Source organism: Aedes aegypti, chromosome 2 (genome assembly GCF_002204515.2).
Source record: "Aedes aegypti strain LVP_AGWG chromosome 2, AaegL5.0 Primary Assembly, whole genome shotgun sequence".
NCBI classification, from domain to species: domain Eukaryota; kingdom Metazoa; phylum Arthropoda; class Insecta; order Diptera; family Culicidae; genus Aedes; species Aedes aegypti.
In genome coordinates, this window is record NC_035108.1 from 431,540,604 (window position 1) to 431,554,613 (window position 14,010).

At 36.7% G+C, this 14,010-nt stretch overlaps 1 protein-coding gene and 1 long non-coding RNA gene across 2 annotated transcripts; one reads left to right on the plus strand and one right to left on the minus strand.

Annotated features, from left to right (window-relative positions):
* Window positions 1–1,420: 1,420 nt before the first annotated feature.
* Window positions 1,421–1,733, minus strand: LOC110676053. The gene is made up of 2 exons (XR_002500028.1): window positions 1,622–1,733; window positions 1,421–1,540 (listed from the first exon to the last, which is right to left on the minus strand). It is a non-coding gene; the product is annotated as an uncharacterized LOC110676053 (long non-coding RNA).
* A 1,336-nt stretch (window positions 1,734–3,069) lies between these two features.
* Window positions 3,070–13,236, plus strand: LOC5569871 (EGF domain-specific O-linked N-acetylglucosamine transferase). The gene is made up of 3 exons (XM_001658718.2): window positions 3,070–3,925; window positions 11,452–11,950; window positions 12,407–13,236. The coding sequence occupies exons 1-3, from the start codon at window positions 3,444–3,446 to the stop codon at window positions 13,025–13,027; spliced, it is 1,602 nt and encodes a 533-aa protein (XP_001658768.2). The 5' UTR covers window positions 3,070–3,443; the 3' UTR covers window positions 13,028–13,236.
* Window positions 13,237–14,010: the final 774 nt, after the last annotated feature.

Here is a 14,010-nt window from a genome sequence, read left to right on the forward strand (position 1 = left end):
TCCCGCTGGAAGTTGCCGCGTGACGTCATCGTAAATTGATCCCCCAGAGATTTATATCTTCCGGGGACCCATTCCGGAGAATCGAAAATTTGGACACAAATATCACAATTTTATTACTTGTAATATCATGTACCTACTACTTATATATTTATCCAGGAGATAATGAAATAAATGTTATGTCTTTCGAATATTTTTTCTGAATCTATTAATAATTTATTTCCCAAAATATTCCTTCTGAAATGAGTGACATCTACTCACTTTCACAAATTTCAAATTAAACGAAGTGAGTAAGTGTTACTCTAATTTTGACATTTGACAGTGTTACTCTAAAGTGAGTAACGATGGCTTTACTCACTTTTGAGCAGTTCCACTTTGTTCCGAAGTGAGTCGAAATCTACTCACTTTTGAGTAGATTTGAACGAGCGTGCAGTGCTAGGACAGGACGTGACAGCTCAACTAAGACTGTCCCGTTGTTTTTCAGTCGATAACCTTGACGATACAAAATCCAGTGTTACCAGAATCCTTTTAAGGCAAATCCTGTGAAAAAAGTAATATATCAAGGATCACAATTTAATTTCCCGCATAAATATGAACCATATTGGTACTGTATCCGAAACTCTCCCCAGCAATTTATAACAATATCTAAACAATTTCATATAACGCCAAAAATAACAATATGCCTACCGTATCATGAATGGTTTTAACAGTTTGGGGAATGGTTATTGGACAAAGCACAGTATGGGGAATAGGCGGTTAAGTTATGTAACCATTCAAAAACGCCGATTTTCCCGAACAATTTTTTTCCGTTACAATTTGCCCAATTGTCCATATACCATCCATTTTTTGATCAATTTACTGTAAAGGAAACAGTTTCAAAATAGTGCAACTATAAAGTTTGAATGAAACTAAATAATGTATGTGTAATAGTATGTTTACAGTGTGATATGATATTTTTACCGCAAATGATACTGTTCCTTTATGTTTATATTATAAGCAATGAAAAATAGTATTGCAAATTTTGTTTTATTTTTTATTATTTTACTTTGGCATACACATATTATTCATCCATGACCTGAATAACTGAGGAAGTTACATAAATTGATTTTAGGGCCTGTTCACAAATTTCATAACGCTAAAGGAGATGTATTGGTGTCCTTGGAATGTTACAGGTCATACAAAATTCGTAGAATATTCGTACAAAATGCGTTACGAGGGGGTGGTAAGGTGTCGAAAATGACCATTTTCGACGTTATGAAATTTGTGAATGAACCCTTGTTAGATTTTCATGCGCTTTTCATCTTTTGCACTTTGTCACTATTATACTGATAACCGCTAACATGCTCCCGAATCATCATCCTCACGGATGTGGGCGTTCGAAATGAAAACCGAAGAAAACATCGGATTCGTCTAATTCGCCTACTCTCCCTGGTTCTGGCTTGAGTCTAGTCCTTGCGAACATTGGAGAATAAATGTTCGTCTTCTGCTGTCCGGGAACTTGCCGAAACTTCCATTCCGGCCCTTCGTCAACGGAAAATGACTGCTACGGGAGAGAATAAAAGCTTTTATAAAACAGAAAGAAATTTTAAGATATAGAGGAAATATTAAAACATGAAACACTTACCAATGGATTACGATCAAGCACAGATTTTGAAGATTCGTTCAGATCGCTGGATTAACAACGGATTCTTTTCACTCTAGTTTCTGCTAGCAAAACATAAACAGAAATAAAACACGCTAAAAACCATTTACACACATTTAAGTTTCATTTGGCTTTTAAAATATATACATATATTATTCAATTCATTTGATTTAAAACATAAAAAAACATATAAGACCACCATAAAAAAAATCTTTGTTCCACATTTTTCATAGAAATGTGTGATGCCATGAAATAACTTTTAATTAAAAAATGCGTGAAAGCTAAATAGCATGTGTGTAAATTTTTAAGCGTGCCTAACAAATTGATGAAAATTTTCTCACACATATCAATGCGTTCAACAGTTTGCCAAACTGTTAAAAAATAGTAAAATATAGTTAAATGCAAGTGTGTAAGTGATGTTCGCCTCATAAACACAAAAACCATTCGACGAACATTGCATAGACGTTTCCACTATTTTCCACCAATTTACACCCCGTATTGTTCAACAATATCTGAGCTTTCAAACATATTGTCACTATTTGATTTGATTTAGTCAAGCTGTTCTTTACAGTATACAGCTTTGGGTTCCTTATTGTTTTATAACATAACAACTGTTCGCGATACTCTAACCATTTCAGTTGGAAGACATTTGTGGTTTTGACTATAAGACAAATTGGATTTTTCTATGCGGGTTCTTACACGCTTCATTAATTTAGTGCAATAAAGGATGCTAGCTTTTGAAAAATTCAGATTTATTTCCGAAATCGATGATATTTTTAGATCAAATTGACATAATTTCCATTACATTGCTCTCAATAAAGTATTGTTATTTATTTTAGCATTGGAGGAGCACATGCAATCAACTTAACATCGAATATAAATAGATTTTAAACAACAAGGTTTCCTGCAAATTTTCCAAACTTTTTGTAGGAACTCAAATTTATGAACTGGCAACAAGGCCAGACTAGCAACAAAGTGCCCTGTTGCAATCCAACCCAGCAATGTGGAAGTAGGCCTTTGTCAAAACGATCAATCAGAAGTGGTCTTTTTTGACAGCCAATTGGTTTCGTTTTTGCACTTTGACCTGGCACGTCTTCTTAGCCCCAGTGTAAAACTATATGCCCTGTGGCATTTTTGTCGAAAAAGTGAATGTCAAACAAGATCACAAGTGTCAAGGTTCATATTTGGAACCATTTTTAAAATTGAAATTTAAAAATGTTATAGCCGTTATTTGAGCTGGAAAACTTGCTTAAGTAGTTGCAATAACATGCTCTTTCGTATTATTAAATAAAAACAAGAATTCATTAAACATTTCAGGACCCAATTTCTAAAAATGAAGAACGTAATTTTTGGATATCCCTTGACAGCTTTTGACACCACTATGCTATCCAGCCACAGGGGCAGATATGACGTCATTAACCACTCATAAACAAAACACGTCGTCGCATCAACAAACAACACGCGAAGCGGTTTTCTCGCGATAATCGTACAAAATTTTAGTAATCTCATTGATTCAATATTAAATTGTTACAGAAACCGTAATTCCAATGCAAATATTCCTTAAGAAATTGTTTAATAGTGTTGCGTGTTCAGAGTGTGTGTGTTAATTTATTCAATTTTTCAACCGAGAAGATGGAATGAAGTCTTCACCATCGAACAACACAACGATCAGTCATCATCTTCCAGTTCCAGAGAGTTGATCTTTTGCCTTACCAGTGCCGGGACCGGTTTTCGTATTGTGTAATACTCATCCCACGCGCGTGTGTCCCCTTCGGAAGTGGGGGCGTTTGGCTGTGAATGGGAAATGATTCGCGTGCTACTCGTGGTGTTAACTTTCGGTGCCTTTGCCGGTGGTAGCAAAAGCGATTATGAGTTCATTAACCTGCCCAAATCGCATCTACCGTTGTTCTTCCGGAGGTTTCCTCGCTTGGAGGAACGCTGTCTGGAGGACGAGTCTTGTGAGTATCGAAAGCTGTTGAAGAGCGAGGCGTTTAAGGCGAAGAAGGATACCTGCTGGGGCTACGAGGATGACTGCCGGAAGAAGAATCGTTTCTCCAAACCGGAATGCCCGGGAGATTTCCACGGATACGTAAAGTCGAAAGAAGCGCAGCTGGAAACGTTTTATGCGCAGGCGGATTTCGGATTCGTACGCGATCAGATCCGGGAGACGAGGATCATGTGCGAGCCAACTTTCCCGCACGATTCGGCCCTGGAATGCTCGAAGTATTTGCGATTCTGCCGGGGGCGGAACATTATGGTTAATTTCACGGATCTGATCCATCGAACGTAAGTTGAATGATTATTGGGGCATCCCAGAATGTCCAAGAACTTTGTTGGAAAACTTGCAGGCTCAATCGCCAAACGATAGCAGAGCGTGTTACAATCAAACTTTTGTATTACTGTTTCATATGGTATGCCCTCTTCAACATCTAATCCAATTTCTCTCGCCGTTCCCTTACGGTACCTATCCATCTAGTATTCATTGCTTTCTTCTCCATGCTCCCTCTTACTTCGAGCAAAATAGACCGATATGCCGATAAACAAATTCAAAATATAATCATCACGGTCGATATTGAGCATTTTGCACCTTGTTAGACTACTGTGCAGAACATATTTGCACAGTGAACATTTGCACACCTCACACATATATGTACTCACATTACAGTTTGGCAGCATGCTTGGATACTAAATTTTCTATCTTTGTTTTGATTTTGCGCGAACGGTTAGCATAACATAGTTGACTTTTACCGATTAACGAAATTCACTCGGTCCTCGAATGCAATCCAAACATTGCCATAAACGCTACCGGAGGAATGCTCCAGGGCCCAGTACTGATTATACATAACGATGAAGGTGTTTTAGTTCATCCCTCAACGTGGAGAACTTGGGTGAACCGATAGACAGCGACTAAGGTCAAGGTGCTGAAAGGGTTTATTCTCAAATTTTATAACGCCAAAATTGCCCTTTTTTGAGACCCACCACCCTCCACTTTTTGTAATTTTTGTAATAACTGCAACATTTGGGGGCAGTTGCCCACCCCCTTCAGCGTTGAGAAATTTATGAATGGGTCCAAAGATCTTCCATTAGGAAGAATATTGAATCGCTCTGAATCTGCGGGAAACGAATCTGATTCCGAAGACGATTTTGATGATGATCATGATTCTGGATCGAGCAAACAATAGATTCTTAAAGGAAAAACTTCCCGATGAGCCTAACGGCTGCTGGCTATTGGTTGCCGTTCACGATTTCAAGGAACATTCATCAGGAAAAGAAGTCTTTTAGTGGGGTGTAGCTGGCACTACGGTAGATAATTTTTTACTCCAATGCTGGTCGCTTGATGCAATCTGTTTGACTGCTTTGAATTATTTTTAAACGTCATAAACAGCTTTCAAAGCATACGCCTGCTGATGTTAGTGGGTGTGCAAATTGTATCTTACTCTTAAACAATTTCATTAGAATCTAAAAATTTTTGCAACGGTCAATACCTTTGTATGTAAAATAACAAACGGCTAAAAAAAGAAAAAAACGCAGTTCATAAAATAATGATCATGTGTGTGGCTTATCGGGGAGAAATACACAAGATATGGACAAACCATCCATGATTGTGTAATGATTCCCCAATAATATAAGCCATCGATCGATAGAACCTGCTTGATCGCCAAACAGTATTAGGGCGCTTGAAACCTCCTTCCTTTTGGCTGTCTTGGTAGTGTCATTCTCAAAACACATCCAAGCCGTTCCCATAGGGGACGTTAGCCACAAGGAAGTGACGTTTCAAGTAATACTGTTTCATATGGTATGCCCTCTTCAACATCTAATCCAATTTCTCTCGCCGTTCCCTTACGGTACCTATCCATCTAGTATTCATTGCTTTCTTCTCCATGCTCCCTCTTACTTACTATTGGGGAAACTCTGTGAAGTATTTTTTGAAAAATGTCCTCCAGTAAATCCTTGAGTAATCCAACGCTTCTACCTTCAGTAATTTTTACAAGGATTTCCGCAAAAATTACAAAGAAACTATCAAGATTTCCTCCAGATTTTTTTTACTAAATCTTCCATTAATTTCTCCATTTATTACTATAGGAAATCTTCCGAAGATTCCTACAGGAGTGTTTCCGAGGAAATCTACAAAGTTTCATTCCAGAGCTTTTGAAGAAATTTGTCCTCAAGAAATTTAGTTATAAATTCATTCAAGGATGATTGTTCAGTCACACAATTTTTCGAGAAAACTTTGCAAGTAAAATCTTCATGGAGTTTTCAAAAATTAATTTAAGGTTTCATATCAGCTAACACTACTGTATAATACATTTTCAAGCTGTTTAGTGGAATACCTGTAAATAAATGAAAATCTGAATTTAGTATTACAATACAATTTAATTCCACTAGAGTTTGTATCCTTTGCTCTAGATCAACGCATTACATAACTTCGCACGTTTTGCCCAAAATCTAACAGGGTGTCTACTCATTTACATAAATTAAATTCCGAAGTGCCTTTAATCAACGAAGTCATGCATAAAGAAAATACCCTGTTCGAGCATAAGAAAAAAAAGTATTTCCCCTGAAATGGGATTCAGATTTATGGACATCAGCGACGTACCAAGAAAATTCCTCTGAAAGTCGTTTTGTATATTTTCATATTATCATCTATGAAAATGAAAATCAGGGGCTGGTACTGACTGATCGTCTTGGAAATATGTAACAACTTTAGAAATCTTTTACCTGATTAAACCAAAAAATTTTATTTCAAATGCCTTTATGAGTTCAATCTGTATTATTTTAAGGATCGGGATCCAAAGATTGTTTCATTTTACAAGAAAGTTTCAAGTTATCTAGAAATTTATCCATTGATTCTTCCATAGATTTCCCTATGGCTTTCTGCAACGTTTTAGTTAAGAGCATCTTCAAGAATTCAAAATTACTTCAGAAATTCCTCATTTTTTTTTTAAATTTTACATGGTAGTATTCAAAGAATTTTTCTAATCATTCATCATGGGACGTTTACAGGGAAATGTCGGGGATTTTTTGGGGAAAATTTTGAAAAAATCCACAAGGAATTTCTAAAGATTATGATGGTTTGTGAAACCACTCCTGGATTTTTGATGAAATTCTTTTTAGGATTTTCCTAATATATTAGTATGATAACTCAAAAATCATTCTGGAGCCTTTAGAATTTTGCACCAGAATTCTACAATAGACTAAAATAGACTTTAGAGAACTTACATCAAAGATAGACTTTCAATAAACTTGCATTGAAATAGTGACTAAGGGAGTAATGTTTGATCCGTTCAATCTGTTGCATGCTCCTTTGTGAACGAGCTACGGAATCCGGATCAATCGTGCCCGGTTTGCGTTATTCGGGTGAAAAAATAATTAAAAAAACAGAGTGTAAGTAGTGACCAGTTCGCTTAGTAACCACACTGTTGGTGTGATTTCGGATGCCTTTGAGCAACTCGCTTTTTCCGCAGAGTATCGCTAAAGCTGCAATCATTGTTTATTAGTTCAATGCAATTCTAGTCGATTTCAGTATTACTTACAACTTAGTGTCCGAATAATATACCACAACATACAGAACACCAGTAGAATGAATAAATATAGGGAGTCTAAATCTAAATAATGAGTTGCATATAATGTTATAAAAAGGAAAATTCAAAAAAATATACTTTGATAAATATCTTCTGCTTCACTTGAGAATAAATTGTTTATAGCTACTTCAGTTTTGCCTATCATCCTGCCTGACAATTCATTAATGTTAACTTCAAATTGACATCTCGCCCCATAAGGGGTTACATTGCACCGAGCCGAGGGGTATTCGCTGTCCTCAACACACACTATCGGTATCGCTCATCCGTGTGTATGCGCACTAGACGATTCCACAAAAATCGAAATGTCTGGGACTCAACCAGTCACCTCCTAGGCCTATTTACAATACTAAAACAAACTACCAGACAAATTTTCATCCAATTTGGAGAAGATTAGTAGGTGCATCAAGTCAAATTTATGTTTTTTGTCTATTTTTTACAATCAAAATATTCTAACGAGAATTTGAAAAAAAAAATCAAAATAAATACCACTAGTTGAACGTATTATAAGTACTTTACAACTTTTGGGAACACTGTATGCCGATTGGAGATGGTTTTAACGGTTTTGACCATATAAAATTGATTTCTGTTCTTTAAAGTGCCTGTAAAACATATGTACAGTTTTTGCATGCAATGCAAGAGACAAACTTTTTCTTTTTTTTTTCCTAGGCAGAAAACCTAGAAATAATTCATATCGAAATCCTCAAATATTAACTTAAATAAATTACCTGTAATAAATCATCGTTAAGAACTCTTCACAATGATTCGTTGCAGGTTTTTTTTTTCTAATTATTAAAAATAACTATTTAAAAAAAATATATTGTAAAAAATATTCTATGTGATTCCTGGAAAAAATCGGCAATGTTCCTGAAGTATTATCATGAATTCCAAATAATATTCTTGGAGAACTTTGAAGCGGAATGACTGAAAGAAATTCTCAACATTTTTTTAAAGAAAGCTCTGGAGGTGATTTCTTAGGTTAGAGAAATTCTTAAAGAAACATTTGTATTGGTTTATGGGGGAATAATGTAAAAGTTCTCAAAACAGTAAATGAAATAATTCTATGTAATATTAAAAAAATATTACGAAAAAAAGTAAATTAAATTTTGTTAACCAATTCTCCGGGTTCTTCAGCAATGGCTGGAATTTTACCTTAAAAAACTAGAATAAACTATCAAGAAAGTTTGTAAGACAACTTGAGTAGAGCAAAAGTTGCTGTTCTGATTATTCATACGGCCTATAACATGCAACTAGTCGATTATGTATCTTCAAATATTGTACTTATTTCGATTCAAATTATTCGTTCTGAAATTCTGGAAGGAAAAGACAGGGAATTTTATTTTCAATATCGAATCTAAACCCTGTAGTGGGACATTATCAAGGGTTACTTTAGAACTTAATCAAGTTTCATCAAAGGATTTTTTTCTGAAATACCTCCTAAATTAATAAAAAATCCAATAATTTCTGAAAAAAATCTTTGACACTTATCTTGAGACATTCCTGAAAAAATGAGTGTAAAAATATTTGAAGCTGTGGGAAATTTGTTTAAAAATTTCTGGAACAATTCCTAAACGAATCATAAAAAAATATTTCTAGAGTAATTCCTAAAGGCATTTTGAATGACTTTTTTTTTAGGAAATTCTATCAAATTTCTAGTGAAAATACTGACTGAATTCTTGCAGATGTTGTAAACAATAATCCTGGAGGAATTCCCATAGAAAACGATGGTGGAATCATCGAATACATTTCTGGAGGACTTAGGATTTTTTATTTCTGAATGATTATTTGGAGGGCTTCCCGAGGAATCTCTGAGGTTACTTCTGCGGTTATCCTTAGAAGATTTTCTGAAGGTATCTAAACCTAAACTTTTAGAGGAATTCCGTAGAAAGTCCGTACAATCACTAAATGTAATCCTAAAGGAAATTTGGGAAAATACCTGAATCAATAGCTGGATAAAATTATAAAAAAAAGATGTACAGAAATACGGGAAGTTGTACCTGCCGCAATGTCATGAGGAATTCCCGAAAGATATCAAAAGACAGTCAAGATGACTTTCAAATATTCTTCGAAAAATGCGTGGTAAGATTATCTGATGAATAAAAATCTTATCTCCTTGTTTCTTCTTGTTTTTTTTGTTCCTATTAGGTTGTGAGCGCTATAAAATTGTTTACTATGCGAGGATAAACAGGACTATGATAATCAAATGAATGAAAAAATAACTACTGGCCCCAATAAGCATTTATAATTCGATCCACTACCTATAATGGTGAGACATGTAGATAAGACACTAGCCGGCTCAAAATTCCTAATCCAGTTCTACCAAGAATCTAAGGCTTACCAAAAATCCACAAACTTGGCAATGGAATGAGAGAAATTATATCAGCGGAAGGATCTCCTACACATCTTCTTCTTTCTGGCGTTTCGTCCTATGAGCACTTCCACAGTTATTAACTGAGAGCTTTCTATGCCAATGACCATTTTTGCATGTGTATATCGTGTGGCAGGTACGATGATACTCTATGCCCTGGGAATCGAGAAAATTTCCTTTACGAAAAGATCCTCGACCGGTGGGATTCGAACCCACGACCCTCAGCTTGGTCTTGCTGAATAGCTGCGCGTTTACCGCTACGGCTACCTGGCCCCTTATCTCCTACACATAAATTTGCTGATTAAGGAGTTCCATACTATGCCCAAACCTTTTGAAAGTCGTTCAGGTAATAGTACTCAGGAGTTTGCAAGCCAACTTCAGGCCTCTGGTGATATTCAAGACGATGCAATTATGGTTTCATCTGATGTTAAACCATTATTTCCTGGTGTTCCAGTCAAAGAAGCCATAAACTTTTCAGAAAAATGGTTACTCAACCAACACTATGAGTCAAATTGGAAAAAAAAGTTCTGTATTATATCAAATTGTTGTAGCGTCCGTGGTAATTTTTATAAATGTACAAAAAGGGGGGGGGGGGGTTAATTCTTAGTTTCCGTTTTGAGCGATTTGTTTATGACCAATCTTGAGGGCAGTTTAAAAAAGAAAGAAGATCTTCGGGCTACGAATCTCGTCAATAAAGATAATGATCAGCAGAAATGTCTAAAATAATGAAAAAGAAAGATTTGTTGCCAAAGCGTTGTTGAAGGTATGTGGATGATATGTTTAGCATTATCAAAAAGGAATATTTGCCAAAAAAAAAATTGGAAGTTATTAACAGTAAACACAAATATATTAAATTAACCCATGAAGAGGAAAAGGATAATAAACTATCATTTTTGGACTAGCTAATTATGAGGGAATCGTCTCACTTTGAATTCGAAATTTTAACGGAAATCAACTAATACTGAGCCAATTACTACAAGTACTTACTAACACAAAATGGCGGCCTACTGAAAATACATGATTAATTTGATCAGCATTGTCTCGACCAAAAATTTCATCAGAATCATAACATTATATGCACGATGACTTGCATGATTATTTTATTATAATTAAATAGTTTTCAGATTAATCTACCAAAAATTTCGCAGGTGCTCTTCAAAGAATATAAGATTAGGGTTCTATTGACGCATTGATTTGAAATTTAGTTTGAGCCAAAGCTGATAAAATTAGCCATATTCTTTTCAGTGTGGTTTTTCAAAAATGCCACAACTTCAAGTAAAAACATAATAAACAAAAATCAGAACAAGCTATTCAAATGTGCCGTATAGAGTTCCAATTAGACTTGTAATCACATAGATGTGGACAAAATAGTTTTAAATGTTTTTTTTTTGGGGGTAACCCAAATTTTCACACGAGAGTATAGTTTGGACCCCGATGCATCAGCAACAAATATAAAATAAGGGTATCACGAAATTTTGCTTCGCCGAGGACCTGGGATTGAATTCCATCCTCGAGATAGACACTAAAAACACTTTCAGTGACGGCTTTCTTCGGAATTGAAGTAAAGCCGTTGGTCTCGAGATGAACTAGCCTAAGGCTAAAAATCTCTAAAGATAGAAAAAAATGGCCTAACTAGAAATGATAGATCATGATAGTCACGAAACTTGGGCTTCTTTTAAAAATCTCAACGGTGTACCCTTTGAACTTCATTTCTCAGAGTTTCCACTATACAAAAGTTTCATTGTAGCGTTCTTAGCTACCATTTGAAGGTTGAGCTCCAAAGTTGTCTGACAAAGTGAAATTTTGGGACATCCAAATGATAATGACTGAAGGGGGAATGATTGTAATGCTTCTTTGAATTCTAGGGAACCTCTTCGGTACAAAATGGACGTGCTGTCCCATGGTCAGATCGGAGGTCACTGCAAGCTTCACCGGAAGCGCTTGGAAGACGAATTAGAGCACATCAGTCCTTTGCAATCGTGGGGCCCGGAACTTCGGTTCTTCGACACCGTGGACAAACCACTTTCCCAAGGAGGAACCTGTGACGTTACCATTGACCGACCGGCGTTTATAATGAAAATCGATGCAACCATCAACATGTATCATCATTTCTGTGATTTCATCAATCTGTACGGGTCTTTGCATGCGAACCTCTCTGATCCGTACGGATTCTCCACGGATGTGCAGATCCTGGTGTGGGAGTCCTACACCTATGATTCACCGTTTGCGGAAACGTTCAAGGTGTTCACGAAGCACCCGATTGCAGATCTCAAGACCTACGCGGGAAAGGTCGTCTGTTTTAAGAATCTCGTGCTTCCATTGCTGCCTAGAATGATCTTCGGCCTGTACTACAATACTCCAATTGTAAGTTTGTGCAATTAACCTTCATTGTTAAGTAACAAAAAGCTACAAACTAGGACCTTGGGTCGTATGTGATCCGAAAAATTGAGGGAGTGGGCCATTTGACATAACGGTCGTTTGGCATAAGCAGAATTATATTCCTTCTTTCACAATATGCTTGTTCTAGATGATAAAATGTTGTGCCAAATGTCCATTATGGCAAATGATCGCTATGCCAAATGATCTTATGTCAAATTGCTTTACGCCAAATGACTCAGACTTAATTTTTTTGTTCGTAACAACAGTGTGTTGATTCACTGTTGAACGATTTTAGTTCTGTTCTGCAAAACGAAAGAACACATGTCTAGTTTTAGAAATTCTCATGTGGAGATTATTATTATCTTTATCGACGAGATATGCAGCCCGAAGCTGGCTCATCGCGGCTGGACCATATTCAAATTCATGAACCCTCAATTTCAGATCACCGGCTGTGAAAACAGTGGCTTCTTCCAAGCCTTCTCCGAGCACGTGTTGCATCGGCTAAAAGTTCCCCAGCGGAGCCGAAGCGATCGGAAACTGCGGATAACGTTCCTATCGCGTCAAACCAAATTCCGACGGGTGCTGAACGAGAACGCACTCCTAGAGGAGATCTCCGAGAACGAGGATTACCTGGTGAATCGGGCCAGCTTTACCTACAAAACCGATTTCCGAGAGCAGCTGAAGATCACTCGTAACACGGACATCTTCATCGGCATGCACGGAGCTGGCCTGACGCATTTGCTCTTCCTTCCCAAGTGGGCCGTGCTGTTCGAACTGTACCACTGCGAGGATCCGAACTGTTACAAGGATCTGGCTCGCCTAAAAGGCGTTCGGTACCTGTCGTGGGAACGGGATGATCTGGTTTATCCGGAGGACGAAGGTCATCACCCGGACGGCGGAGGCCGGCATGCTAAATTTACAAACTATGCCTTCGACGCCAAAGAGTTCGCTCGGCTGGTTGCCATTGGGGCGGAGCACGTGTGGAACCACGAGGAGTACCAGCAGTTTCTGGAGCGCTCACGACGGAAGCAGGAGAAGCTCTCGGGTAAGGATGAGCTGTAAGGTAAGAGAACTTAAAGACGCTACTTGGAAATGCTAAAGAAGACTTTTTTACATCTATTCCTAACCGTAACGGTAAAGTTAACCAATGTTGCCTTGTTGTTCAAATACAACGAAATTACTCATTACATATGCAATTGATGATTCCTCTAATCGAAGCTACTCAAACGTTACTCGAATAATAGTATTATATATTTTTCAATATTAACGTACATAGCGCGTGATGTTTATCTGATAGGACTAAAAGAAAATATCCTTATGCAACGATTTTGATCTACTAGATAATTGTATTTGCTGGAGGAAAAGTTCTTTGAATTCTATTGCCTGAACAAAATATGCAGAAATTCCTATACGAATTCTACACTGGGGCAATTCTTCACGGAAATAGAGAAAGAATTTCTGAAAGGATTCCGAAGGGAGTGCTAGAAGATATTCTTGTGAAGATCGGATTAGTAATTTCTAGACTAATTACTGTAGACATAGCTGGAGATGTTTCTAGGGAAATTCCTGGAGAATCTAGGTTCTAAACTTCTGAAGAAATTACTGTAAATACATTTTTAGTCAGATTTTCTTCAGGGATTTTCTTCCGTAGAACCAAAAGAAATTATCCTTATGCAGCAAATAGGTTGGCGAATGCATCACCCACAGATCCAGATCAAATTGAAAGTTGATACCGTAAGGACGCCATTCACCGCTCATGCTCCATTCACCGCTCATCGAATTATTTTAAAAATTCTGAACAAATTTTCGCAATAAAAGTCATCAACATGTATTAGTATACCAGAATGGATTGTATCAGAATGAAATACATATGATTTCATTTTATATACTATTTATTAGAAATAATTTTAGGCTGTTTAAGGCGGTAAAGATGAGTTGAACAATGATTTTATTATGGCAGATCGATAAATGCTTCATAGCTGCCACGCTTTAATGTGTTGTTGTACTATAGTTCAAAGATAACAACCAGCTAATGAAAGTAAATT